The sequence below is a fragment of the Cynocephalus volans genome, chromosome 3 (genome assembly GCF_027409185.1).
Source record: "Cynocephalus volans isolate mCynVol1 chromosome 3, mCynVol1.pri, whole genome shotgun sequence".
NCBI lineage: Eukaryota > Metazoa > Chordata > Mammalia > Dermoptera > Cynocephalidae > Cynocephalus > Cynocephalus volans.
Genome location: NC_084462.1, coordinates 67,430,294 through 67,456,431, shown reverse-complemented (window position 1 = coordinate 67,456,431; position 26,138 = coordinate 67,430,294). Strand labels below are relative to the sequence as shown.

Sequence of the window (26,138 nt, the reverse complement as noted above, 5' to 3'; positions counted from 1 at the left end):
TAGTATATTCTTCACTATACAATTTAATCGATTTTCATGACCCTTTACCAATTCCTCCCTTTCCCCGCTCCCCTTCCCCCTTTCCCACCTCTGGTAACCTCACTGTTTTCTTCTCTTGAAAGTTCAACATATTTTTGTGATTGTTGTATCTTTCTTTTTTTATTTATTTGTTTAAGTTTTGGGGGTGTTTTTTGTTTGTTTGTTTTTTGGGGGGGGTTGTTTTGTTTTGTTTTGTTTTGCTTTGTTTTGTTTAGTTCCCACGTGTAAGTGAGGACATACCTCTTTCTGTGCCTGGCTTTTTTCACTTAACATAATTTTTTTCTAAGTTCATCCGTGTTGCTGAGAATGGAGGACCTAGCAAGATTCTTCTGTCTTCCTGCATGCTATAAGAAGCCTGGACTGAATTGTAACAAAATCTTTTCATAGAAATATTCCTCTCCCTCAAGGAATTATTATCCCAGATGACCCCCAAGTAGTCTCACAAACAAAATGAAATGCCTTTTTCTACCAGGATTTTCCTCTTCCAACTGTTGCTGCCTAAAATTTCCTCCTGTTAAACCAACCTCTCAACCACTCTCCCCCAATGCTGATTCAGAATAGGCTACCAGTGGTCTTCAGGCTGTTTCTCCAACCCACAGAGAGAAACTGTGAACTGCTCAGTATCTTTTAAAGATACTTATTTTCTGCTTAAACCAGCCAGAATTGGTTTCTGCTGCTTGCTGACTAAGAATGCTGGCTGATAGGCATATATAATATAGTATTTTTGCATCTGTTAAAGTAGCATGGAGAAAGCCATATTAACAATTATGTCTAACAGCTAGGTTCTTAACCCAGGTTGCCTAGGATGGGGGGTGAAGTAAAGATGGGGAGGAGAGGAAGAGGAAAGAGGCAAGCAAAAATAGAGGAAAGGGGTGCTGGCTGGTTAGCTTACTTGGTTAGAGCATGGTGCTGATAACACCAAGGTCAAGGGTTCGGATCCCTTAAAAGCCAGCCAACAAAACAGAAAAAAAAAGTGGAGGGGGGGGATAAGACTGCAGGAAGGAAAAACATATTATGACATGACTTAGCATTTGGATTCACATATTCATTGTATTCACATACCAGCTCTATCTCAACTCCACTGAAAAAGAAACCTCCCGGGGTTATACCCAGGCTTGAGTATTTTTCAGGGTTTCTCAGGAGACAATGATGAGCAGACAGGGTTGACAAGGATTTATTCACCAATGTGATCCTGCAACACCTGCCTCAGAATCAGCTAGAAATTTGCTTAAATATTCATGCTCCTGAACTCCACTGCAGACCTCTTGAGTCAGAATCTGGAGTGGGGGATATTTTCTGACTAGAGTGAGGGAGCTCAGCATCCTGTGGCCACAGGACCAAATTCCTGGGGCCTAGAGCTACCGCAGAACTCCTTGGCGCTAGGCCAGGTCTGGTGCAGTGGGCCCCATCTTTTCAAAAATCTGCTTTTAAAATCTTTAACGACTGTTTCACCCAGCAGTTCCACCTCTTGGAACTTATCCTAAGGAAATAACCGCATGATGTGAAAGGATGTAGAGAAAGAATGTTCATCACAACCCTTGTTTATGTTAATGAACATTTGGAAACAACCCAAATATCCATCAATAGGGGAGTAATTGAAATAATTATGACACATCCACACAATGGAAGGCTATGTAACCATTATAATTGTGAGGTAGATGTCTATGTACAAAAATGAAAACACATCCACTATATATTGTGTGAAGCGGGGAAAAAATCAGATGGCAAAAGAGCAGGGATATCTCATACAACAGATGGCATTCACATGAATGACATAGCTGTATGTCGTGCATCATCTTGGGGACATTTTCTTTTTCACCCAAGAGAACAGATCTGAATGCTATTATGGAGAGCTTTGAAACCACTCTGTTTTATTTTTTTTACACACAGACATACATATTTATTTTTTATTATGGAAAATGTCAAGCATAAGTAAAAGTAGAGTGAATTGTATAAGGATCCCAGTGTATCCATCACAAAGCGTCAATAATTATCAATACAAGGCCCATCTTGTTTTATTAACACCCCAATTGCTATTCTCTACCTGGATTGTTTGGAAGCAAATGTTTTCCTAATTATCTTTTTTTTTTTTTTTGTATGATTTAGTCTGGATTCAAATAAGGTCCATACAAAACAACGAGTTGATATGTCTCTTAAGTTTCTTTTCAAAAAAATTTAAACATTTACTTGTACATGTTTGTGGGCTACAATGTGTTGTTTCAATACATGCATATACTGCACCATAATTCACTTAGGGTAGATGGCATAGTTTTGTACCTGTTAGTTCAACACTTCTCCCCCTCCCCTGCCCCCCAACCTTCCTGACCTCTGGTAACCATTATTCTACTCTCTACTTCTATAAGAACCACTTTTTTTCTTTTTCTTTTTTTTTTTTTTAGATTCTACATATGAGTGAGATCATGTGGTATTTGTCTTTCTGTGTCTGACTTATTTAACACTATGGTTTCCAGTTCCATCTGTGTTGCTGCAAATGATGGGATATCATTTCTTTTTATAGCTGAATATTGTTCCACTGTGGATATATACCACTTTTTTTAATCTATTCATTCATTGATGGGCATTTAAGTTGATTCCGTTTGGAGTGGATTGAATTGTCCTCCCAAAACTCATTGGAGCTTGAATTGTGTCCCCCAAGTTTTATGTATTAGAAACTTGGCCCCCACTGTGACTGTTGAGAGGGTGGGAAATCCTATTATGGTAACTAAAAGGTGGAGCCTTGAAGAGGTGATTGGATTGTACAACCATGCAGTAGTGAATGGATTAAAAATGGTGGTCAGGGGCGTGGTTCTAAGGGTTTTAAAAGAAGAGGAGAGTCTGTCTCTCTGCTCTCTCTGCTTCTACCATCTTGCAATGTGAGAACCCTGGGTCACTGTCATCACCACCAGATGGACTTTGGACTTCCCAGCCTCAGAAACTGTAAGCAATAAATTTTGTTTTCTTCCTAAACCACCCAGTTTCAGGTAGTTTGTTATAAGTAACAGAAACGGACTAATACACCATCTATTGGCTATTGTGAATAGTGTTGCAGTAAACATGGGAGTGCAGGTGTCTTTTTTGACATATTGATTTCATTTCCTTTAGGTATATACCCAGGTGAGTTGCAGTGTAGTTCTATTTTTAGCAGTCTGAGGGACCTCCATACTGTTTTCCACAATGGCTGTACCACTTTACACTCCCACCAACAGTGTCGGAGGGTTATCTTTTCTCTGAATCCTCACCTGCGTTTGTTATTTTCTGTCTTGCTGATAATAGTCATTCTAACTGGAGTGAGATAATATCTCATTGTGGTTTCAATTTTCATTTCCCTGATAGTTAGTGACACTGAGCATTTTTTCATGTACTTGTTGGCTATTTGTATGTCTTCATTTTAGAAATATCTGTTCAGGTCCTTTGCCCATTTTTAAAATGGGTTCTTTGTTTTTTTGCTGTTGAGTTATTTGAGTTCCTTATATATTCTGCTATTAGCCCCTTGTCTGATGTCTAGTTTGTAAACATTTTCTCTTATTCCATAGCTTGTTTCTTTACTTTGTCGATAGTGTTCCTTGCTGTGCAGAAGCTTTTTAGTTTGATGCAGTCCCGTTTGTGTGTTTATGCTTTAGTTGTCCATGCCTTTGTAGTCTCATTAAAAAAAAAACACTGCCCACTCCAATTTTTGTGTAGCATTTTCCCTTTGTTTTCTACCAGCAGTTTCATACTTTTGGGTCTTAAATTTAGGTCTTCAATCCACTTTGAGTTGATTTTTGTGTGTGGTGAGAGGTAGGGATCTAGTTTCAGTCTTCTGCATATTAATATCCATTTTTCCCAGCACCATTTATTGAAGAGGCTGTCCTTTCCCCAGTGTATATTTTTGGCACCTTTGCTGAAAATCAGTTAGCTGTAAGTGCACGGGTTCATTTATGGGCTCTCTATTCTGTTGCATTGGCCTATTTGACTATTTTTATGCCAGTGCCATGCTATTTTGGTTACTACAGCTTTATAGTATATTTTGAAGTCAGGAAGTGTGATGCTTCCAACTTCATTCCTTTTGTTCAAGATTGCTTTAATTATACTGGGTATTTTGTGGTTTGCAGTTTCCCCCTCCATATATTTTTTCTTGTACATTTTTGACTGAAGAAAGCAAGTTTATCCTATAAAGCTGCACTGTCCGATACAGTAGCCACTACCTACATTTGGCTAATGAACATTTGAAATGTGGCTAGTGTGACTGAAGAACTAAATTTTAAATTTTACTGAATTTTACTGAATATAAATTTGAATTTAAAAACTGATACTTGATTCAGTTATTAGAAAACTTTGAAGTTTGGAACAACTTGGGAATGTGAATCTACTTTTTTAACTATAAATTTTATGAAATCTAAATACAGGTTAGGTATTTCTGAGGAAAATGTAGCATTCACATTGAGATATGCTTAAGTGTGAAATGCGCACTGATATTGAAGATTCAGTATGAAAAAAGAATGTAAAATATTTCAATAATTTTTATATCATTACATGTTGAAATGGTAATATTTTAGATATATAGGGTCAAATAAAAGGTATTATTAAAAATAATTTCACCTGTTTGTCTTTTTACTTTTTAAAATGTGATTACTAGAAAATTTAAGATTAGTTTCTTATGTAGCTCACATTATATGTTTATTAGACAGCACTGCTGTAGAATTTTTTTGGTCTGGATCATGCTGATTGAATCTTCACATGTTGTTTAACACATTTTTCTCTTCCCCATATTTCCCATAAATTAGTAGTAGAAGCTTGATCAGAGTCAGATTTGATTTTGTTTTTCTCAGCAAGACTACCTCATAGGTGGTGTGGTATATTTTTATCGTACACTTGGTGGTCTCTTTTTTTGTAGTACATCAGTCACAGATAATCATTGCAATCATTAAAGGCTTGCAAAATGGTAGCATTCTAATTCTATAATTTCTTCTTTGTTTATTAGCTTTGTTTATTAGGCACATATTGAAAACCACCTCTCTCCACTCTTTATTCCCCTGAACATAGGCCAGAGAGGAAAGGCAGGACAAATGCTTGAGTTTTTCCTTTTAGTTACCTATTTTCAAAATAATGAGTTGCTTCCCTACCATTCTCCAAAGGTGACTAATGAGGTATTTTTTAAAAACTGCATTGGAATAAAGTCATGGATGCAAACCAATGTGGATGCAAACCCATCTGGCAGATTTCATCTGTGGTGGTAAGGACTGATGCTTGCAGAAGATGCAAGAGTGCACTGCTCATGTCCCTTGGGACTTAGCACTTCAGTGTGTGCCTATGACCTCCACTGCCAGTAGCTTATCTGCTTGCTGGAGGGCGTTTCCCTAATTGTTAAAAGTTGTTCTGCCCAGGCAGGAAAATCTGAAAGGGGTGGAGATTAGCAATCTACTCACAATAAGCCTCAACCAGTTACTGTCAGGAGAGGTGTATACATACCTCAGCTCTATTACCTCTTGGGCGGGATAACTCTGAAGAGCGTGTTTTACCTTATTTCCCAGAATTTCCCCACAGGTTTAAGCTCCAGTCACCCTTAGCGGGTGTCTAGTTTGATAATGCACCTTTTATCAGCTGCCTTCTCTTCTCTGGCGGCCTTTCTTCCCCATTCCCCTGCCAGTGGTTCCTGCATTTCCCAAATGAACTATTTGCATTCACACACTTGTCTTGGGGGCTATTTCTAGAGGAACACAAACTAGGACAATGCTAGAATTGTCCCATCTTGGCCAGTGAGAGCCTCTTCGAGTTGGCTCACGAGTCTTTGATATGATCCTAATTACCTGTGTTTGCTTACTTGCTTTCTGGCAGTTTGCAAAGACGCTTTGGGCTCATTATGTACATGTTCCAGACCTGGAGGCTTCAAGAAGCCCTGCTTCCTTTTCATGGGAAACGGTATTCGGAGAACACAATCTGGGGGTAGAGGTGGTTATTGCTATGGAGTTTATTACTGTTTCAAGGTGCTTTATGTCGACAGAGTGTATATAAAATTCATTGTGAGTTTATGCTGGTAATTCCAATTCAAATACAAGATTACAGTGTTTTTATTTATCTTATCAAAATCTTACATCTGTATCTCTTTTGGTCTTGTTGAAAACCTTAGTTTTCACTGACACCAACTTAATTACTCCTCTGACTTACCCTTCAATACACAAACCACAGTGTCAAAATGACACTGTCACTGCCAGCAATAATATCATTACTAAAAACAGTTTAAGATGTTTTTTCTACTCTTTTTGACCTTAGAGCATATCCCATTAAGGATGTATAGTCAGATTACTGTATTTTAAAGTCACTTGGAAAAATTTGTTTCTGTCAGGTTAGCCACCAACTGTATACACTGTTAGGTTTTCTTGTTTCACTCGGCTTTCAGTTTTAATAAATGCTTTCACCCAATTAATTTGTTTTATAATTATGTAAATTATTTATTGAGTTCCAATGTCAAATCCATAAAACAAGATATATTCCAAGAAGTTTAGCTACTATCCTGTACTCTCTGCCCTATTCCTTTTCTCTCACATAACAATTTGAAAAGATTTTTATGGTTTATGCTTCTCTTGTTTTTAAAAATGCAAGTATATTTAATATATGTGTATATGTATATTTGTAGCTCTCTTTTCTTAGATAAATAGTAGAATATTCCACATCTTTTAATCTATCTTTTCTTTTCTCACTTAACACAATATTTTTGAGATTACTCCAAAATGGTAGGTAGAGAAATTTCTCATTTCTTTTTCAGTTGCATAGAATCTCATCGTATGGTTGTACTACAGTTTATTCAACTAATCCCCTCCTGGTAAACTTTTGGATTGTTTCTGGTCTTTTACTGTTATAAATAGTGCTGTAATGAATAGCATTGTGCTTATATCTTTTCATATTTTTGCCAGTGTGTTTTCGGGATTGATTCCTAAAGAAGGATCATTGGGTCAAAGGATAAATGTATACATAACTTCGTTAGATATTGATGAACTTTCTTTTATAAAGGTTATAACAATTTACATACCTACCAGCAATGAATGAGAATACCCGTTTTTCCACATACTTATCTGTGATAATTAATTTTATGTGACAACTTGATTGGGCCATGGGGTGCCCATGTATTTGGTTAAACTTTATTCTGGGTGTGTTTGTGAAGGTCTTTCTAGTGTGATTAACATTTGAATTGGTAGACTGAATAAAGCAGATTGCCCTCCTCAACATGGGTAGGCCCTATCCAATCCACTGCAGGCCTGAATAGTACAAAAAGGCTGAATAAGGGAGAATTCTCTCTCCTTGCCTGTCTTCATGCTGGGACATTGGTCTTCTCCCACTTTCGGACTCAAACTCAGTCTCAGACTAGAATTTACACCATTGATTTTCCTGATTCTCAGGCCCTGAGACTCAGACTGGAACTATACCATTGGCTTTCCTGGATCTCCAGCTTGTCAACTGCAGCTCTTGGGACTTCTTAGCCTCCATAATCACATGAGCAATTACTTATAATAAATCTCTCTTTCTCTCTTTTTCTCTATAGAATCATGTGTTGCTTAACAACAAGGATATGTTCTGAGAAATGCATCATTAGGTGATTTTATCGTTTTGTGAACATCATGGAGTATACTAACACAAACCCAGATGGTATAGCCTACTACATACTAGGCTATATGGTATAGCCTATTGCTCCAAGCACCGTCATATATGCAGTCTTTTGTTGACTGACATGTCATAATGCAGTACATGACTGTATATCCAATTGGTTTGGTTTCTCTGGAGAACCCTGACTAATACATAATCCAACATGGATTTTTGCCAATCCTATCTATGAAATGTTATCTCAGTGTGTTTTACTTTGCAGTTCTCTTGTTATAGAGAGGTTGAGCATCTTTTCATATGGGTAAGAGCCATTTTCTCTAATTTTTTCAATGGACTGTCCTTATTTCTAGCCTATTTTTCTATGGGATTGTTGGTTTTTCTTATCTATTTTTAGAAATTATGTATTTATGATATTAGCCTTTTGTGATATAAGTTGCAAATATTTTTCCCAATTGTGGTTTCTGTTTGCTTATGGCATTTTTTTTTTTCTTTTTTTTTTGGTCATGAAAAAAATAGTCGATGTAAAAAAAAGAAAAAAATATTTGATGCAATCGACTTTGTTTTTTCCTTACGACTTCTGGATCTTGAATCATAGTTAGGACATATTTTCCAACTCCCAGGTTATAGAGAAATTCATCCATGTTTCTTTTATAACTTGTATTATTTTATTTTTTATATTTAAATCTCTGATTCATTAGGAAATTATTCTAGTGTGTTGTGTAATAAATGAAACTTATCTTTTTCATATAACTATATAGATATTCTAATATAACATTAGAAATTCCATCTTTTTGCCACTAATTTGAGATGCTGCCTTTTTCATATACCAAATTTCCATTTGCAATTGAACCAATTTTTGTATTTCTATCATTCCATTGTTTATCTTACTATACATGTGTCAATATCATGCTGCGGTGTTTTTTGGTTGTTGTTTGTTTTTGTTTTTTGGCAGCTGGCCCGTATGGGGATCTGAACCCTTGAGCTTGGTGTTACAACACTGTGCTCTAACCAACTGAGCTGACTGGCCAGACCAATACCATGCTGTTTAATTAGATAATGTGTTTTAACATTTGCTAGGACCAATACCTCTCATTGTGTCTTCTTTTTAAGACTTTCTTAATTTCTCTTGCTTCTTTTTTCTTCCAAATAGAGCTTATCATCAATTTGCGTAGCTTCAGAAGAAAGCCTGGTGATATTTCAGGAGTATTATATTAAATTTATAAATTAACTTGGGGAAAACTGATATCTTTATGATATTCTTTTTATCCAAGGACATGATATATTTTTTCTTTTCTTTTTAATGTTTTTTTTAGGTCTACTTCTGAGTCTTTCAGGAGTGTTGTTTTCCTCATGAGATTTTGGATATTTCTTGTTAAGATTATGCCTATGTATTTTCTTTTCTTTTTGGTATCATAGATGGAGAATCCTTTTCCATTATATCTTCTAAGTGATTTGTTTTGTATGGATGGATGCTATAGATTTGGTATGTTGATTTCATAATTTGCTGCTTTACAAAATTTTCTTATTTGTAGTAGCGCTTCCATTGATTCCTTTGGGTTCTGGTGATATGTAGTCATATTGTCTGCAAATATAAATGATTAAAAAATTATGCAATGAACTTCATAAATGACATTGGTACGTAGTTTTCTTTTTTGGGTTAATCTTTGTCAGATTTTGTGATTAATGTTATACCTGCTTCAAAAACTGAATTTAGAATTTTTCTTTTTATTTTACTCTAACAACACTGGATTACCTAATTTTAAATATTTGAGAGAAATCTCAGGTGAAATCACTTGGACCTGATGGTTCTTGTGGTGTGTGTGTGTGTAATTTCTCTAATTACTTTATTTCTTCTAGGCACTGATTTACTAGGACCTTCTGCATAGGGCTCAGTTTTGGTGAGTTTTTCTAGAAATGTTCATTTCATCTAGATTTTCAAATTTATTTGCATAGAGTTAGGGCAAAGTAGCTTCTCGTGATTTTTAAATTTACCTTTGTTTCAAAGGTTATTTTTGTATATATGTGCTTTCTTCCTTTTTCTCTTGATTAGTTTAGCAAATTGTTATTATGTGTTGTTGAATTATTTTTTGGAATTGTTATGTCTTCTCCCCCCCCCCAGTTTTTTTTTTTTGTTGTTGTTGTTGTTGTTTTGGTTTGTATTTATTTATTTATTTTTAGCTCCCACAAATAAGTGAGAACATGTGGTATTTCTCTTTCTGTGTCTGACTTGTTTCACTTAATATAATTCTCTCTAGGTCCATCCATGTTGTTGCAAATGGCAGTATTTCATTCATTTTTATAGCTGAGTAGTATTCCATTGTGTAGATGTACCACATTTTCCGTATCCACTCATCTGATGATGGACATTTGGGCTGGTTCCAACTCTTGGCTATTGTAAAGAGTGCTGCGATGAACATTGGGGAACAGGTATAACTTCGATTTGATGATTTCCATTCCTCTGGGTATATTCCCAGCAGTGGGATCGCTGGGTCATATGGTAGATCTATCTGCAATTGTTTGAGGAACCTCCATACCATTTTCCATAGAGGCTGCAGCATTTTGCAGTCCCACCAACAATGTGTGAGAGTTCCTTTTCCTCTGCAACCTTGCCAGCATTTATCGTGCAGAGTCTTTTGGATATTAGCCATCCTAACTGGGTTGAGATGGTATCTCAGTGTGGTTTTGATTTGCATTTCCCGAATGCTGAGTGATGTTGAGCATTTTGTCATATGTCTGTTGGCCATTTGTATACCTTCCTTAGAGAAATGCCTATTTAGCTCTTTTGCTCATTTTTTAATTGGGTTGCTTGTTTTTTTCTTGTAAAGTTGTTTGAGTTCCTTATTTATTCTGGATATTAATCCTTTGTCAGATGTATATTTTGCAAATATTTTCTCCCACTCTGTTGGTTGTCTTTTAACTCTATTAATTGTTTCTTTTGCTGTGCAGAAGCTTTTTAGTTTGATATAATCCCATTTGTTATTTTTCCTTTGGTTGCCCGTGCTTTTGGGGTCATATTCATGAAGTCTGTTTTCAGTCCTACTTCTTGAAGTGTTTCTCCTATGTTTTCTTTAAGAAGTTTTATTGTTTCAGGGTGTATATTTAATTCTTTAATCCATTTTGAGTTGACTTTAGTATATGGTGAGAGGTATGGGTCTAGTTTCATTCTCCTGCATATGCATATCCAATTATCCCAGCACCATTTGCTGAAGAGGCAGTCGCTTCCCCAGTGAATAGGCTTAACTTCCTTTTTCTCCTCCAGTCTCTCCTCATCATCTCATTTACAGTGATATTCCATTAAAACCTATAAGTCAATTTGCAAGCTTATTGAACTTTTCATATACCTTCTCCATTCTCCCCCCAGTTTTGATAGCTGTGTTCTATTTATATTGTCAGAACAGAAAGCCATTCATGCTACTCTCTCTTCCTAAGAACCATCATTTAGTCTTAATTCTACAGGAAACTGTATCTTTAACAGTCACCGCCAGTCTTTGTGCTGATATTTCTCCAGTCATTTTGGTTTTCTGAAGCTCATTCTCTGGCGGATTCCTCAGGAAGAACTCATGGGGACAACATTCCTGAGTTTTTTGTGTGCTCATAATAGTGGGTTTCTGCCTTCGTATTTGAAGGTCAGTTTGCTTGCTATAAAATCCTTGCTTCGTAGTATCTTTCCTTGAATGTCTTAATTATGTTGCTTCATTATCCTCTGGCATAAAGGGATGTGTCTGCTGGCAATCTGATTTTTTTACCCTTATAAGTGACTTGATCTTTTTGCCAATTTTTTTTCTTTAAAAGAATTTTTCTTTTTCTTTGAAGCCCAGTAGTTTAATTAGAATATTGGGGGATGTTCTAGGTTGATTTTCCCAGATATGAAATGTACCTTTCACTATGTCTTTTTATTTATTTTTATGGCAGCTGGCTGGTACGGAGATCTGAACCCTTGACCTCGGTGTTACAATACTGAACTCTGACCAACTGAGCTAGCTGACCATCCCTACCTTTCAGTGTGAAGTTTCAAGTCTGTTTTATTTCAGAAAATTTTTCTTAATTTACTTATTTTTGTATTTATTTTATTCTATTGCTTTGGTTTTCATCTTCAGGATTTCTATTCTCCTTTACAACTAATGTTCATTCATACTTGAGTTCTGTGGTGGTCTAAAACATGGCCACAGAGAGACATGAGAAAACATTGTAAAGTGAGGGAATTATTTTATATCTTGACTGTGCTTGTGGGGACAAAATTGTGTATAACTACCAAAAGTCATCAAACTGCACAGGTATAGTGGATTAATTTTATTGTTTGCAAATTATACTTTAAGCTGAGAAAAATGAACAAAAATTCTTTGACACTTCTCCCATCAAGAGGTGGGTTCTGTGTCCCCGCCCCCTCCTTTAGGTCTGGGCCCGACTGCTTTGACCAATAGAGCCTAGTGGAAGTGATGCCATAGGACGTCCAAGGCTAGGTCATAAAAGACCAAGTTGGTCTGCCTTGGTCTTTGGAACACTCGCTCTTAGAAACTTGACCTGCTGTGTGTAATGCCCGACTACCCTGAGAATGCCATGCTGGATAGGCCACCTGTCGGCAGTCCAGTTGCCAGTCATAGCTGGACACCCCTCCAGCCATCCCAGCACAAGTGCCATATATGTAATTGAAGAAGCCATCTTAGAAGGAGATCATTTAATCCCAGCTATCTCAGCCCATCCACTCAAGTCATGCCAGCTAAGGCTCAGAATCCATGAGCATGATACAAATGGTATTGTTTTACTCCACTAAATTTTGGGGGTAATGCATTATGTAGCAGTAGATAATTGGAACATATCCCTTCCATTTTAGCCTTCATTTATGTAATTATGTTTTTATTTCTTTCTCTTTCCTGAGTTGTCTCTTCCCTTTTCAAATCTTTCTTTTCTCAAATTACTTCCTAAGTTTTTCTAATCTTATTAGGCTATTCTTTCATACATTTGTCATTTTTCTTAATTTTAGTCCATTTAATATATTAGGTTACAAGTTTTATCTGTTTTATGAGCATGACTTTCTAACATGCCTTCATTATCTATAAAGACATTATTCTGTCCTTTATTTTCCTCTCTCTTATGGTGACTTTGTATGAGATTTGCTCATGATCATTTTCTGTTGCTTATTTTTAAGGGGAGGATTTTTTTTGTACTTTTAGGAGGGAAAGGTAGGCTGGGATAACTTTCCTAGATTCACTATCCTAGAAGTTCTCCTGCTATTTTCACAAAGTGATTTTATAGACATAAATATATATAAACATACACATACATATACACTTTTATACACACACACGCGCGCGCGCACACACACACACACACACACACACATTCACCAAGTATTTTCTTTTTTTTTTTTTTTTTTAAATTTTATTTTGTCGATATACATTGTAGCTGACTATTGCTCCCCATCAACAAAACCTCCCTCCCTTCTCCCTCCCCCCTCCCCCCCAACAATGTCCTTTCTGTTTGCTTGTTGTATCAACTTCAAATAATTGTGGTTGTTATATCTTCTTCCCCCCCCCGGTTTGTGTGTGTGTGTGTGTATGTGTGTGTGTGAATTTATATATTAATTTTTAGCTCCCTCCAATAAGTGAGAACATGTGGTATTTCTCTTTCTGTGCCTGACTTGTTTCACTTAATATAATTCTCTCAAGGTCCATCCATGTTGTTGCAAATGGCAGTATTTCATTCATTTTTATAGCTGAGTAGTATTCCATTGTGTAGATGTACCACATTTTCCGTATCCACTCATCTGATGATGGGCATTTGGGCTGGTTCCAACTCTTGGCTATTGTAAAGAGTGCTGCGATGAACATTGGGGAACAGGTATACCTTCGACTTGATGATTTCCATTCCTCTGGGTATATTCCCAGCAGTGGGATGGCTGGGTCGTATGGTAGATCTATTTGCAATTGTTTAAGGAACCTCCATACCATTTTCCATAGAGGCTGCACCATTTTGCAGTCCCACCAACAATGTATGAGAGTTCCTTTTTCTCCGCAGCCTCGCCAGCATTTATCGTTCATAGTCTTTTGGATTTTAGCCATCCTAACTGGGGTTAGATGGTATCTCAATGTGGTTTTGATTTGCATTTCCTGGACGCTGAGTGATGTTGAGCATTTTTTCATATGTCTGTTGGCCATTTGGATATCTTCCTTAGAGAAATGCCTACTTAGCTCTTTTGCCCATTTTTTAATTGGGTTGCTTGTTTTCTTCTTGTAAAGTTGTTTGAATTCCTTATATATTCTGGATATTAATCCTTTGTCAGATGTATATTTTGCAAATATTTTCTCCCACTCTGTTGGTTGTCTTTTAACTCTTTTAATTGTTTCTTTTGCTGTGCAGAAGCTTTTTAGTTTGATATAATCCCATTTGTTTATTTTTCCTTTGGTTGCCCGTGCTTTTGGGGTCGTATTCATGAAGTCTGTGCCCAGTCCTATTTCCTGAAGTGTTTCTCCTATGTTTTCTTTAAGAAGTTTTATTGTCTCAGGGTGTATATTTAAATCCTTAATCCATTTTGAGTTGATTTTAGTATACGGTGAGAGGTATGGATCTAGTTTCATTCTCCTGCATATCGATATCCAGTTATCCCAGCACCACTTGCTGAAGAGGCAGTCCCTTCCCCAGTGAATAGGCTTGGTGCCTTTGTCAAAGATCAGATGGCAGTAAGTGTGTGGGTTGATTTCTGGATTCTCGATTCTATTCCATTGGTCAGTGTGTCTGTTTTTATGCCAGTACCATACTGTTTTGGTTATTATAGCTTTGTAGTATAGCTTAAAGTCAGGTAGTGTTATGCCTCCAGCTTTATTTTTTTTGCTGAGCATTGCTTTGGCTATTCGTGGTCTTTTATTGTTCCATATAAATGTCTGAATAGTTTTTTCCATTTCTGAGAAAAATGTCTTTGGAATTTTGATGGGGATTGCATTGAATTTGTATATCACTTTGGGTAGTATGGACATTTTCACTATGTTGATTCTTCCAATCCAAGAGCATGGAATATCTTTCCATCTTCTTGTATCCTCTCTAATTTCTCTCAGCAGTGGTTTGTAGTTCTCATTATAGAGATTTTTCACCTCCTTGGTTAACTCAATTCCTAAGTATTTTATTTTTTTGGTGGCTATTGTAAATGGGCAGGCTTTCTTGATTTCTCGTTCTGCATGTTCACTATTGGAGAAAAGAAATGCTACTGATTTTTGTGTGTTGATTTTGTATCCTGCTACTGTGCTGAAATCATTTATCAATTCCAACAGTTTTTTTGTAGAGGTTTTAGGCTGTTCGATATATAGGATCATGTCATCTGCAAACAGGGACAGTTTGACTTCATCTTTTCCAATTGGATGCCCTTTATTTCCTTCTCTTCTCTGATTGCTCTGGCTAGTACTTCCAACACTATGTTGAATAGGAGTGGTGAGAGTGGGCATCCTTGTCTAGTGCCTGTTCTTAAAGGAAAAGCTTTCAGCTTTTCCCCATTCAGGATGATATTGGCAGTGGGTTTGTCATATATGGCTTTAATTATGTTGAGATACTTTCCCTCTATACCTAACTTATAGAGGGTCTTTGTCATGAATGAGTGCTGAACTTTATCAAATGCTTTTTCAGCATCTATAGAGATGATCATATGGTCCTTGTGTTTGAGTTTATTAATATGGTGTATCACATTTATTGATTTGCGTATGTTGAACCAACCTTGCATCCCTGGGATGAATCCCACTTGATCGTGATGAATAATTTTTCGTATGTGTTGCTGTATTCTGTTTGCTAGTATTTTAGTGAGGATTTTTGCATCTATATTCATCAAGGATATCAGCCTGTAGTTTTCTTTTTTGGTTATATCTTTACCTGGTTTTGGTATCAGGATGATGTTTGCTTCATAGAATGAGTTTGGGAGATTTGCGTCCGTTTCAATCTTTTGGAATAGTTTGTAAAGAATCGGTGTCAATTCCTCTTTGAATGTTTGGTAAAATTCTGCTGTGAATCCATCTGGTCCTGGGCTTTTCTTTGTTGGGAGCCTTCTGATAACAGCTTCAATCTCCTTTATTGTTATTGGTCTGTTCAAATTTTCTACGTCTTCACGGTTCAGTTTTGGGAGCTTGTGTGTGTCCAGAAATTTATCCATTTCCTCCAGATTTTCAAATTTGTTGGCGTACAGTTGTTTGTAGTAGTCTCGAATGATTCCTTGTATTTCAGATGAATCAGTTGTAATATCGCCTTTTTCATTTCTAATTTTTGTTATTTGAGTCTTCTCTCTTCTTTTTTTTGTTAGCCATGCTAATGGTTTGTCAATTTTATTTATCTTTTCAAAAACCCAACTTTTTGATTCGTTGATCTTTTGAATTGTTTTTTGGTTTTCAATTTCATTCAGTTCTGCTCTGATCTTAATGATTTCTTTCCGTCTGCTAACTTTAGGTTTGGATTGTTCTTGTTTTTCTAGTTCTTTAAGGTGAAGTGTTAGGTTGTTCACTTGCCATCTTTCTATTATTCTGAAGTGAGCATTTAATGCAATAAATTTTCCCCCAATACTGCTTTTGCAGTATCCCACAGGTTTTGGTATGATGTATCATTGTTTTCATTCGTTTCAATAAACTTTTTGATTTCCTGCTTGATTTCTTCTTGGACCCATATGTCATTAAGTAGAATGCTGTTTAATTTCCATGTGTTTGTATAGTTTCCAGAGTTTTGTTTGTTATTAATTTCTAGTTTTAATCCATTGTGGTCTGAGAAGATACATGGGATAATTCCAATTTTTTTGAATTTATTGAGACTTGATTTGTGACCTAATATGTGATCTATCCTGGAGAATGATCCATGTGCTAATGAGAAGAATGAATATTCTGAGGTTGTTGGGTGGAATGTTCTGTAGATATCTGCCAATTCCAATTGGTCTAGAGTCTTGTTTAGATCTTGTGTTTCTCTACTGATTCTTTGCCTAGATGATCTGTCTAATATTGACAGTGGAGTGTTCAGGTCCCCTGCTATTATGGTATTAGTGTCTATTTCCTTCTTTAGGTCTAATAGAGTTTGTTTTATAAATCTGGCTGCTCCAACATTGGGTGCGTACATATTTATGATTGTTATGTCTTCTTGATGGATCAGTCCTTTTATCATTAAGTAGTGTCCCTCATTGTCTCTTTTTATGGTTTTTAGTTTAAAGTCTATTTTGTCAGATATAAGAATAGCCACTCCAGCTCGTTTTTCTTTTCTGTTTGCATGGTAAATCTTTTTCCATCCTTTCACTCTTAGTCTGTGTGAATCTTTATGGGTGAGGTGGGTCTCTTGTAGGCAGCATATAGTTGGGTCCTGCTTTTTGATCCAGTCAGCCAGTCTGTGTCTTTTAATTGGGGAATTTAAGCCTTTAACATTAAGAGTTGTTATTGAAAGGTGTTGATTTATTCCTAGCATTTTATTGGTTGTTTGGTTGTCTTAGGTGTCTTTTGTTCCTTGCTTTCTGATTTACTGTTTGGTTTCTTTGTTTGTTGGTTCCTTAGGTTGTAGATAGTGTTTTTGTTAGCTTGTTTTCTCTTCATGAATGCCATTTTTATTGTACTAGCGGGTTTAGATTTTTCTTAGGTTTTTATGGCAGTGGTAGTTATTTTTCAGGAACCAAACCCAGTACTCCCTTGAGGATTTCTTGTAAGGGTGGTCTTGTGGTAGTGAACTCCCGCAGTTTTTGTTTGTCTGAGAAATATACTATTTGCCCCTCATTTCGGAAGGATAGCCTTGCAGGGTAGAGTATTCTTGGCTGGCAATCTTTGACTTTTAGTATTTTGAAAATATCATCCCATTCCTTTCCAGCTTTTAGGGTTTGTGATGAAAAGTCTGATGTTAACCTGATTGGGGCTCCCTTATAGGTGATTTGACACTTCTCTCTTGCAGCTTTTAAGATTCTCTCTTTGTCTCTGAGTTTTGCCAATTTGACTATGACATGTCTTGGAGAAGGCCTTTTTGGGTTGAATACGTTTGGAGATCGTTGAGCTTCCTGGATCTGAAGATCTGTGATTTTTCCTATACCTGGGAAGTTTTCTGCCACTATTTTGTTGAATATGTTTTCAATGCAATCTCCATTTTCCTCCCCTTCTGGAATACCCATGACTCGGATATTTGAGCGCTTGAGGTTGTCTGATATCTCTCTCTGATTTTCTTCCATGTCCTTGATTCTTTTTTCTTTCTTTTTGTCTGCTTGTGTTATTTCAAACAGCCCATCTTCAAGTTCAGAGGTTCTCTCTTCAACTTCGACAAGCCTGCTGGTTAAACTCTCCGTTGTGTTTTTTATTTCGCTGAATAACTTCTTCAGTTCAGCAAGTTCTGCTACATTTTTTTTCAGGACATTGATTTCCGTGTATATTTCCTCTTTCAGATCCTGTATACTTTTCCTCATTTCATCATGATGTCTAGCTGAGTTTTCTTGTATCTCATTCAGTTTCCTTAGAATTATCACTCGAAATTCCTTGTCAGTTATTTCAAGGGCTTCTTGTTCTATAGGATCTAGAGTATGAGATTTATTAACTTTTGGTGGTGTACTTTCTTGATTTTTTGTATTTCTGGTGTCTTTTTTTTGGTGTTTATTCATTGTGGCAGGGGGTTTCAGAGTCCACCGGTTTGAGACTAATGACTAACTAGGATGTTGCTGTGGTTGCCAATTTGGTATGGCTCCCGCCGTGACTGCTCCGTTGGCCTCTAGTGTCTTGTGTGTGTGGTTGCCTCGGGTCTTGGGCTTCTCCGGGGATCCACCTTTCTGGTCAGCTTGTACTCTGCTGGGCTGGTGGATCACGTACCACAGGGTGTGTGATCTCTGTTGAGCTTTCACTTTCTGTACAGAACTTCTCCCCGTTCCGTGTGCTCTGGCCCAGGCTGTTAGATCGTGCAGTGGCGACCCCACCTGGTGTGTGGTTTCTGTCGAGTCTCCACCTCCCTGGCCGCACGTCTCCCCCCTCTGTGCACACTGTGCTGGGCTGGGGTGTGTCTTCTGCACCCCTCGTCTATCAGCTGGGCCTTCAAGACCCTGCTCAGCACCGCCTCGCCCAGGAAGTCTACCAGGTTTCTGCTAGGCACAGACGACCGGTCTCTCTGGGTGCCTTTGTAGCACTGTGTAGATCTTTCTCGGGTCTTGTTCACCTTTGTATCCCCCCGGTATAAACCGAGTCTAGTGCCCGCCTGCAGCCTGCTCTCCGGCAGGTTCAAGCGGACCTGGGAACTCTCCTACCACACTATTCCCAACCAGAAATTCGTTAGGCTTTTTTCCAAACTGGTGGTCGCAGAGATGGTATCTGCCTCCCAGTAACAGGAAGTTTACTGGGGCCGGAGTCCAGGGTGTGGTGGAGTGACAGTCGGCCCGCCCGTACTTCCTAGCCCTCCCAACACTGGTCGGGACGCCCCACACCCCCAGCCCCGCCAGCGAACCGCGGAGGGAGTGGGAGAGGAGGCCGGCCCGCAGGGTCCGGAAAGCCCCGCGCCAGGCCAAGCAAATGGGCTCAGTGATGGCCGAGCAGGGCGGAGCTGCCCGCACCTGGGAAAATGGAGGCAGCACCGGGGCAGTGAGTGGCCTGGTGGTGCAGGCAGGAGCCGCGTGGGCATCCACCCCCCGAACAGAGCTGTGCCAGGGATCACTCGCAGTGCTGTGCCAGGTCGGGCGCTCGCTCTGTCTCTGGTTTGTTGCCTTCCGTGTTCTCGGCGCTGCCGCCTGGGGCTGTTCAGTCGCGGCGCCGCTCGGGTGCTCCCAGGAATCTTCTTTAATGCCGGCCTGAAACCTCGAATCCTGAATAGGGCAGCTGGCCGCCTTCAGCGCGGCCCCGGCCTCCGGGATCCTGGCTGCATCCACAGCAGCCCTGGCGCCGTGTTCCCTGTTTCAAGACTCGCTTTTGCAGCTAAGAATCAGTTCTTTTCCTGCTCCACACTTCAAAGCTGTTGCCTGTAAATGAGGCAGCCTCTCCTGCCGGGGGCAAAGTGGCGTTGAGCCCCCACGACCGGCCAGCAGCAGCAGTCCTCCCTTAAGAGATGGCCAGAGGAAGGTACACAAGTTTCCCGGCTGCCTGAGGCCCAGTGGCCACCTTTTCCACCTCAGCTACTCCGCGCCAGCCGCCGCAGCCGCCGCCATCTTGAAAACCTCTCCACCAAGTATTTTCTGAGCTGGGTCCCCACTGCTCTTCTCTTTTACTTTCATCTGAAGCTTCTTTTATTTATTTATTTGCTCCTGTTGTCTCTGTGATGTTCAAGTTAAATTCTGATCCCAGCAGTGCTTGTCAATGCAGAGTTTTATCCTGGAAGAAAATTTGGTTTGTTAGTTTAAAAAATTCAAGGAGTCCAGATATTCCAGTAGCTTCCACCTTCCTGAGATCCTCTTGCACTCACATTCAAATTGGATTCTATGAAACTTCCTCTAACTTTTGGCTGATGTCTTCAGATCAGGCCACCAAGATTCCCAAGGTAATGTGTGGGTACTTTGGTTCTCAGGACTACCAGAGTTCATTTCCTTGTCTCTTCTTCCTTTCACATGGTTGCCAAAATCACATAGTTCTTGCAGTTGTCAGTAGTGTGCACCCATCTATTCATCTTTGGGGTTTGTTATACTTTGTCACCTACTTCTGTTGTAGAGCAGTGGTTTTCAGACTGTAGAGTCTGTATCACCAGAATAGCCTGGAGGGCCTGTTAATACAGATGCTGGAGGCCACTGCCACAGTGAGTGACTCAGAGGCCTAGCGTGGGCTCTGAGAATGTGCAGTTCCAAGTTCCCAGGTGATGTTGATATTCCTGGTCTGGAGATCCCACTTTTAAAACCACTGTTACAGATGTTTGTGAGTTTTTTGTTTTGCTATCCTCACTGTTCTGTCTATTTTTATGGGGTAAATTGAGAATGCTGCTCAATTTCTGTTGCTGCCATTTTGGAAAACAGATTGCTAGTTCCTCAAAATGTTAAACATATACTTACTATATGACCCAGCAATTCAACTTCTGGGTATATACCCGGATAACAAAAACATATGACCACACGAAAACACGCACACAAATTTTATAGAGGTATATTCAAAATAACCAAAAGGTGGAAACTACCCAAATCTCCATTAATGGATGAATGGGTAAACAAAATGTGGTATACACGTACAATGGAATATTATTCAGCTTCAAGAATGAATGAAATTCTAACACATGCTGCCATGTGGATGAACCTTGAAGCCATTATGCTAATAAGCCAGGCACAAAAGGACAAATACCATAGGATCCATTTATATAAAAAGTCCAGCATAGGCAAATCTATACAGACAGAAAGTGGACTAATGGTTGCCTAGGGCTGGGGGGTCATAGGGGAAATAGAGAGTGACTGCTGTAGGGTATGGGGGTTCTCTTTGGAGTGATGAAAATGTTCTAAATTGATTGTGGTGATAGCTGTACAACTCAGTGAATATACTAGAACCCACTGAATTGCCTAGCATACTATGTGAATTACATCTCAGTAAAGCAGTTATTTTTTTTAAAAGCAGCTATATTGTCACAACTGCCATCTTCCCAGAATCCCCTTATTATTAAAAATATTAATTATTCACAAATGTTGGTACTTCCATTCATAGCAACAAGTATCACATAAAATGCCTTGCAAACAGTCACAATGTGGTAGTCCACCAAGGGTGCTGTGATTGGCAGCTGGTGGCTGCGTGCACCCTGAGGAAGGCTTTGTGGCCCCAGACTGCTGCTCCCAGTATAAGCTGCGGTGACAGAAAGCAGGCTTTGCCATGATAAAGCCACGTTTTTGGCCTCAGAACAAAGCCTCTGTCTGGGCTCTGGGAATCCCGGCCCCTCCCTAGCCCTTAGTGCAGGGCACAGCTGTCCCTCTGCCATGAGAGGAAGCAACACCTTCATCGCTGCTACTCTTCTCCCTCTGGCAGACTCCTTCCCAGCCCTTCGCTTGGTTCCAGGGGCTGTCAGGGTCACCCTCCCTCTCTCCAAGCCCCCTACCCCCTGCCCCGTCAAGACTCATTCTGCTTTCCATCTTGTCGCGCAACAAAGACACTGGAGGAATTTATTTATACCTCCAGCCAGCTAATGAGACAATTCAATGAAAAGCAGCCCCAGCTTGCTGGAGCCTCCTCAGGCCTTTGACGGTCTCTTCTGGGTTCCCATTCCCAGCGTTTATTCTACATATAAATTTTCCACGGTGAATAGACCCCATTCTTCCAGGAAACCCATTTGTTCCCTTGGCTATTTTATTTCAATCTCTTGTTTTGCTTTTTATTATTATTGTTAAACTGTAATTAATTCGTCTCCTATCAGCTTCTCTTTAGTGTACTGTGCCTAATGCCCATGAAGTGTCTTTACTCAGCCCCAGCTACACACCTATTCTTGAGAACAACGAAGCCTCTGGCACTTTCACACACAAGCTGCTAAATCTTTCCCTCTCTGGAATGGGTGTGGGGGAGGGAGGGAGGAAGGGTGGGGCAGGCAGAGTTGAAATGATTTCATAGTCAAGGGACCGTGGAGTTCAACTGAACTGAGATAGTTTCCATTTTATTTAGCTGACAGACGCTCAAAAGGTTAAAAGAGTCATGGAGGAAGCCCGAGAGAAAAGCCCAAGTGCACTTTAAAATGTGGCCGCTGTCCCGCCGTTTCAATTTGGAACCATTATCTTCTTCCTATCTCCAGAAGACCTTGGCTGCTTTATGTTCCCTCCAATTTGTCATAGCATCCCCTCAAGGTCAGCCTCTTTGAAAGGTTTACCAGCATAGCGGACAATTCTGTGATGCCATCGATAGCGAACTGAGCAGGGACTCCCAGATACGTCCATGTCCTCATCTCTGGAACCTGCAAATGTCACCTTCTTTGGAAAAAATTTCTTTGCAGATTTAATTAAGTTTAGGATTTTGAGATGAGGAGATCATCCTGCTTTATCCTGGTGGGCCCTAGATCCAGTAACAAAGTGTCCTCGTAACAGATACACAGAGGTGAGAGACCGGCAGAAGAGAAGAAGGTGACATGAAGACAGAGGCAGAGACTGGAGTGATAGGGCTACAAGCCCAGGGACACCAAGCATCACTGGACAGCCACCAGAAGCTACAAGAGGCCAGGAATGAATTCTCTCCTAGAGCCTCCAGAGGGAGGTGGCCCTGCTGACACCTTGATTTCAGACTTCTGGCCTTCAGAACTATGTGAGAATAATTTTCTGTTGTTTTAAGCCACAATGTTTGTGGTCATTTGTTACAGCAGCCACAAGAAACTAATATTGTGTCCATTGTTTGCCAACTCATTATGAGCAGAAAACACAGAAGAGAAAGGACTAGATAATACCAAGTCACAAAACTTTCACATGCTAGGCTGCTGCCTTCAGATGGTAGACAGGCTAAGTTCTCAGATCAGGTGAGGCTATCCACATCACTCAAGCCTAAAGCATGCATTGGATGCAGAAAATGAATTTCTACAACCCAGACCTTGCCAGAACTGGCTGCCCACAGCTTTGCTTTTCAGGAATATCGTTTCTCTCATGCACAGAGGGTGTGGCATACAGCTGCTCAGCTGTGACTTTTTGTTTATACTTGAGATTCTTCCTTCCAAAAGATTTCTGAGTTCAGTTTTCTATATTTATTTTCCTCCCCAAATTTCCTCTATTCCTTCTAATGGCTGGAAAGAATGCATTTATGAATAGTTAGAGAAATGTGCTGGAGTCGCGGGTCTGCATGGGACCTTTCTGAGAAGTGATGCCATTTCTTTGTTTTAGAAAGTGGCATGTCCCATTGGCCAAGTCACTAGATGGGTTCTCCATTCTACCACTTTGTGATCCGTCTCTTCGTTTATTCACTTATGCATCCATCCACACAACAAATATTTGTTTTTAATATTTTATTTTTTCTCATCGGTTGATGATACCTCATTGGCACCCAATTTTCTTTCTCCCTCCATTTGTTCAGAAAACTTCTGGTCATTCTCCCTGCAAACTCCTTAGCTCATTTTCTTCTACTGCCAACCTTTTTGTAAAATCCAATGCAGTTTCTTGTCCTCTCCCCAAGATTTCATCCAAGCTAGTTTGGGTCCATATTTTTCACTTCTCAGTAGAAATATTGCCTAATAGTATACACAGTAAGTCCTCATAAATAATCTGTTGAATAAAAGGCTAAGTTTCCAGATGTTCTAGCCATATATAGTACCACTCTATTATATTTTGATTTTTATTCTATGAGAAAATGTTTGAAATGAATGCTTCTATTCCTATTATTTTAAATAACATTCTCATATAGCTGGCAGAGTGAGTTTTCATCCTAAATGAGATGTTTCTGTTTGACTTGCTATAGTTCTGTGTGTGTTTGTATCTGTGTGTGTGTGCGTGCATGTGCTCATGTGTGTGTGTGCATGTGTGTGTATTTGCATGCAAAATCTCTCTGGTAACAGAAAGTTTATTTTCCCTCTTCCCATAACTCAAAGTCCACTGAATGAATTTAACTTAAATTACCTCTCCTGACCAAAATATATAAATAAACAAAATATCAACAGGCTAAATTATGGCCTAAAATGTTATTTCTTATTTTTAAAAAGTGAAAAGGTGAGTGTAATTGAGTTTGAGCTTGAATCACAGCTCAGACTCTCAGCAACATCCTAAAATAACACATTCCACCTCAATTCTGTAGCCCAAACACGGTGGCAGCGAGGCCCCGCTTCTGCACTGGTGAAAGGTTTTCATTTCTGGGGGAGCGCATGGTAACCTGAGGCCCACAGCAGCGAAACAAGAGGTGGTGTGGAATTTACAAAGCTCGGAGGGGCAATCTCCATCCATTTGTGGTGATTAATATCTCCTTCCTCTGGCTTGAATGCCAGCCTTCAATTAGAAACAGAAACAGAACCTTCCATTTTCCAGAGCAGCGCCCCCCTCCCCCCGAGACAGCCCCTGGAAAGGAAGGCCCAGCAAAATCTGAGCAGAAGAGCCGAAATTCCCTTCCATTAGCAGAGGGTGTTTGCATTCCTGGGGCACCTTCTGTGCCTTCCAGGCAGCCCTGCTGGGTGCCTTACATCATGGCAGGAGCAATCTCAAGAAGGTCATACTCTTGTGGGATCGTGAAGAAGGAAAAAGACTTAGTAGACTTCTTCTTCAGTTTTTTGGTGACTGTTTTTGCTTAAAAAAAGAACAACTCGGGAATCTGAAGGAAATTCCCAAGGTTCCCCTGATCCCAGTCTCCTTCCTTCATTGAATTTGGGAACTTACCAATTGGGCCAAGCCCATCTGGGTTCTTCTGTGTCCAGTTGGGGCTGAAGCTGATATCACCAATGCCCAGGCCAGTTGTGGTGAGAAAAGGACAATTGTGAATAAGTTGTTTTGTGTTTGTTGTGGGTATGTGAAAAATAATGCAATATAAGAATGTTTACTATAATGGCCTATCCTTTTTTCTCCAACTTTCCCTCTCCCTGTGGGTTAGCATGAATGCTTGCAGCTCAGATGAGTTGATATTACACTTTAAAAAGGCCTTGGTGGGTGATCCTGGCCAGGATCCTCCCAGAACTCACTGGTGAGATTGATTCCTGCACTTGGGTATTGGGGTGGGCACTAGGTTGCCCCCTCTCCTCTGCATTCATTTCCCACCACTTTCTCACCCACATAGTATGTGTCAGGCACTGAGGTTATAAGAGGAATAAGACAGACAAAATCTCTGCCCTCGGGGGGGATACACACACTGACCACATCAGTCAGTCATTTTAGGTGGTTCGAAGTAACACGAAAAAAATAAAACAGGTTTATGTAATGTAGGGCAGCCAGGAGGTGGGGTACACGTGATCAGGAAGATCTCTCCTAAAAAGTGATCTTTGGGTTTGGGACCTCCGTGATGACGTGTATATGTATAACCTCAAGGTAGTGCAAGGCCCATCTTGAGAGGCCATGGGTCAGGTATAAAGCAAGAGAGTGGTCAGGTGTTTGGGTCTGTTGCCAGGAAGCCAAGTAGAAGATGAAGATGAAGAAACACGGTTTTCATCCTTTATCCCCGCCACCTGCAGGTCCCTTAGCTGCAGCCGGATGCCACTGATGGATGCCCCGCAGGCTACCAATGCAGTGCTCTGGCGCGATGTCTGGCTGGGCATCAGGACTATCAGCATTGGCATCGGTGGACTCCATCGGCCGTGCACACTTCCTCATGCCCCTTCCCCTGCAGTCCTCACGGAAAGAGCAGCACTGCCGAGCACACACAGCCTTGGTGCTGAGCCGCGCTGGCCTACCCTCTCCTTGCCACGGTCCAGCGGGGGAGGAAGTCACAACCTGGCCAGCTGTCCACACACAGACAATCATGATCCAGTGTGGTGAGTGCAGGGAAGGGTGAAGCGAGGGCCCAGCAGAGACCTGAGCCCACCAGGGGAGGGGCGGCGAGGTGAAGAGGCTGCCGGGGAGGCTGCGGCACTCTTGTTTGTCTTCAGCCACGCGCAGGCTTGACCTTCCTACCACTTTTCAGCAATCATCTTTGCTCTACTTGATGATTACTCTGGTTCAGCACCAGGCCACCGTGGGTGAGCACAGCTCCCAATCTGACAAGCTCTGTGTGACCCCGTTCCCCGCC

General features: G+C 40.0%; 1 protein-coding gene across 1 annotated transcript in view; it reads right to left on the bottom strand.

Annotated features, from left to right (window-relative positions):
* LOC134372565 (S-phase kinase-associated protein 1-like) overlaps positions 1-25,702 on the bottom strand; it is a 55,362-nt gene extending 29,660 nt beyond the window's left edge. Inside the window, exons 1-2 of the mRNA XM_063090027.1 lie at positions 25,579-25,702; positions 24,607-24,709 (exon numbers count right to left, since the gene is read on the bottom strand). Of these exons, the coding sequence (XP_062946097.1) occupies positions 24,607-24,709; positions 25,579-25,702 (227 nt within the window). The remainder of the gene's footprint in view (positions 1-24,606; positions 24,710-25,578) is intronic.
* Between the last annotated feature and the right edge of the window lie 436 nt (positions 25,703-26,138).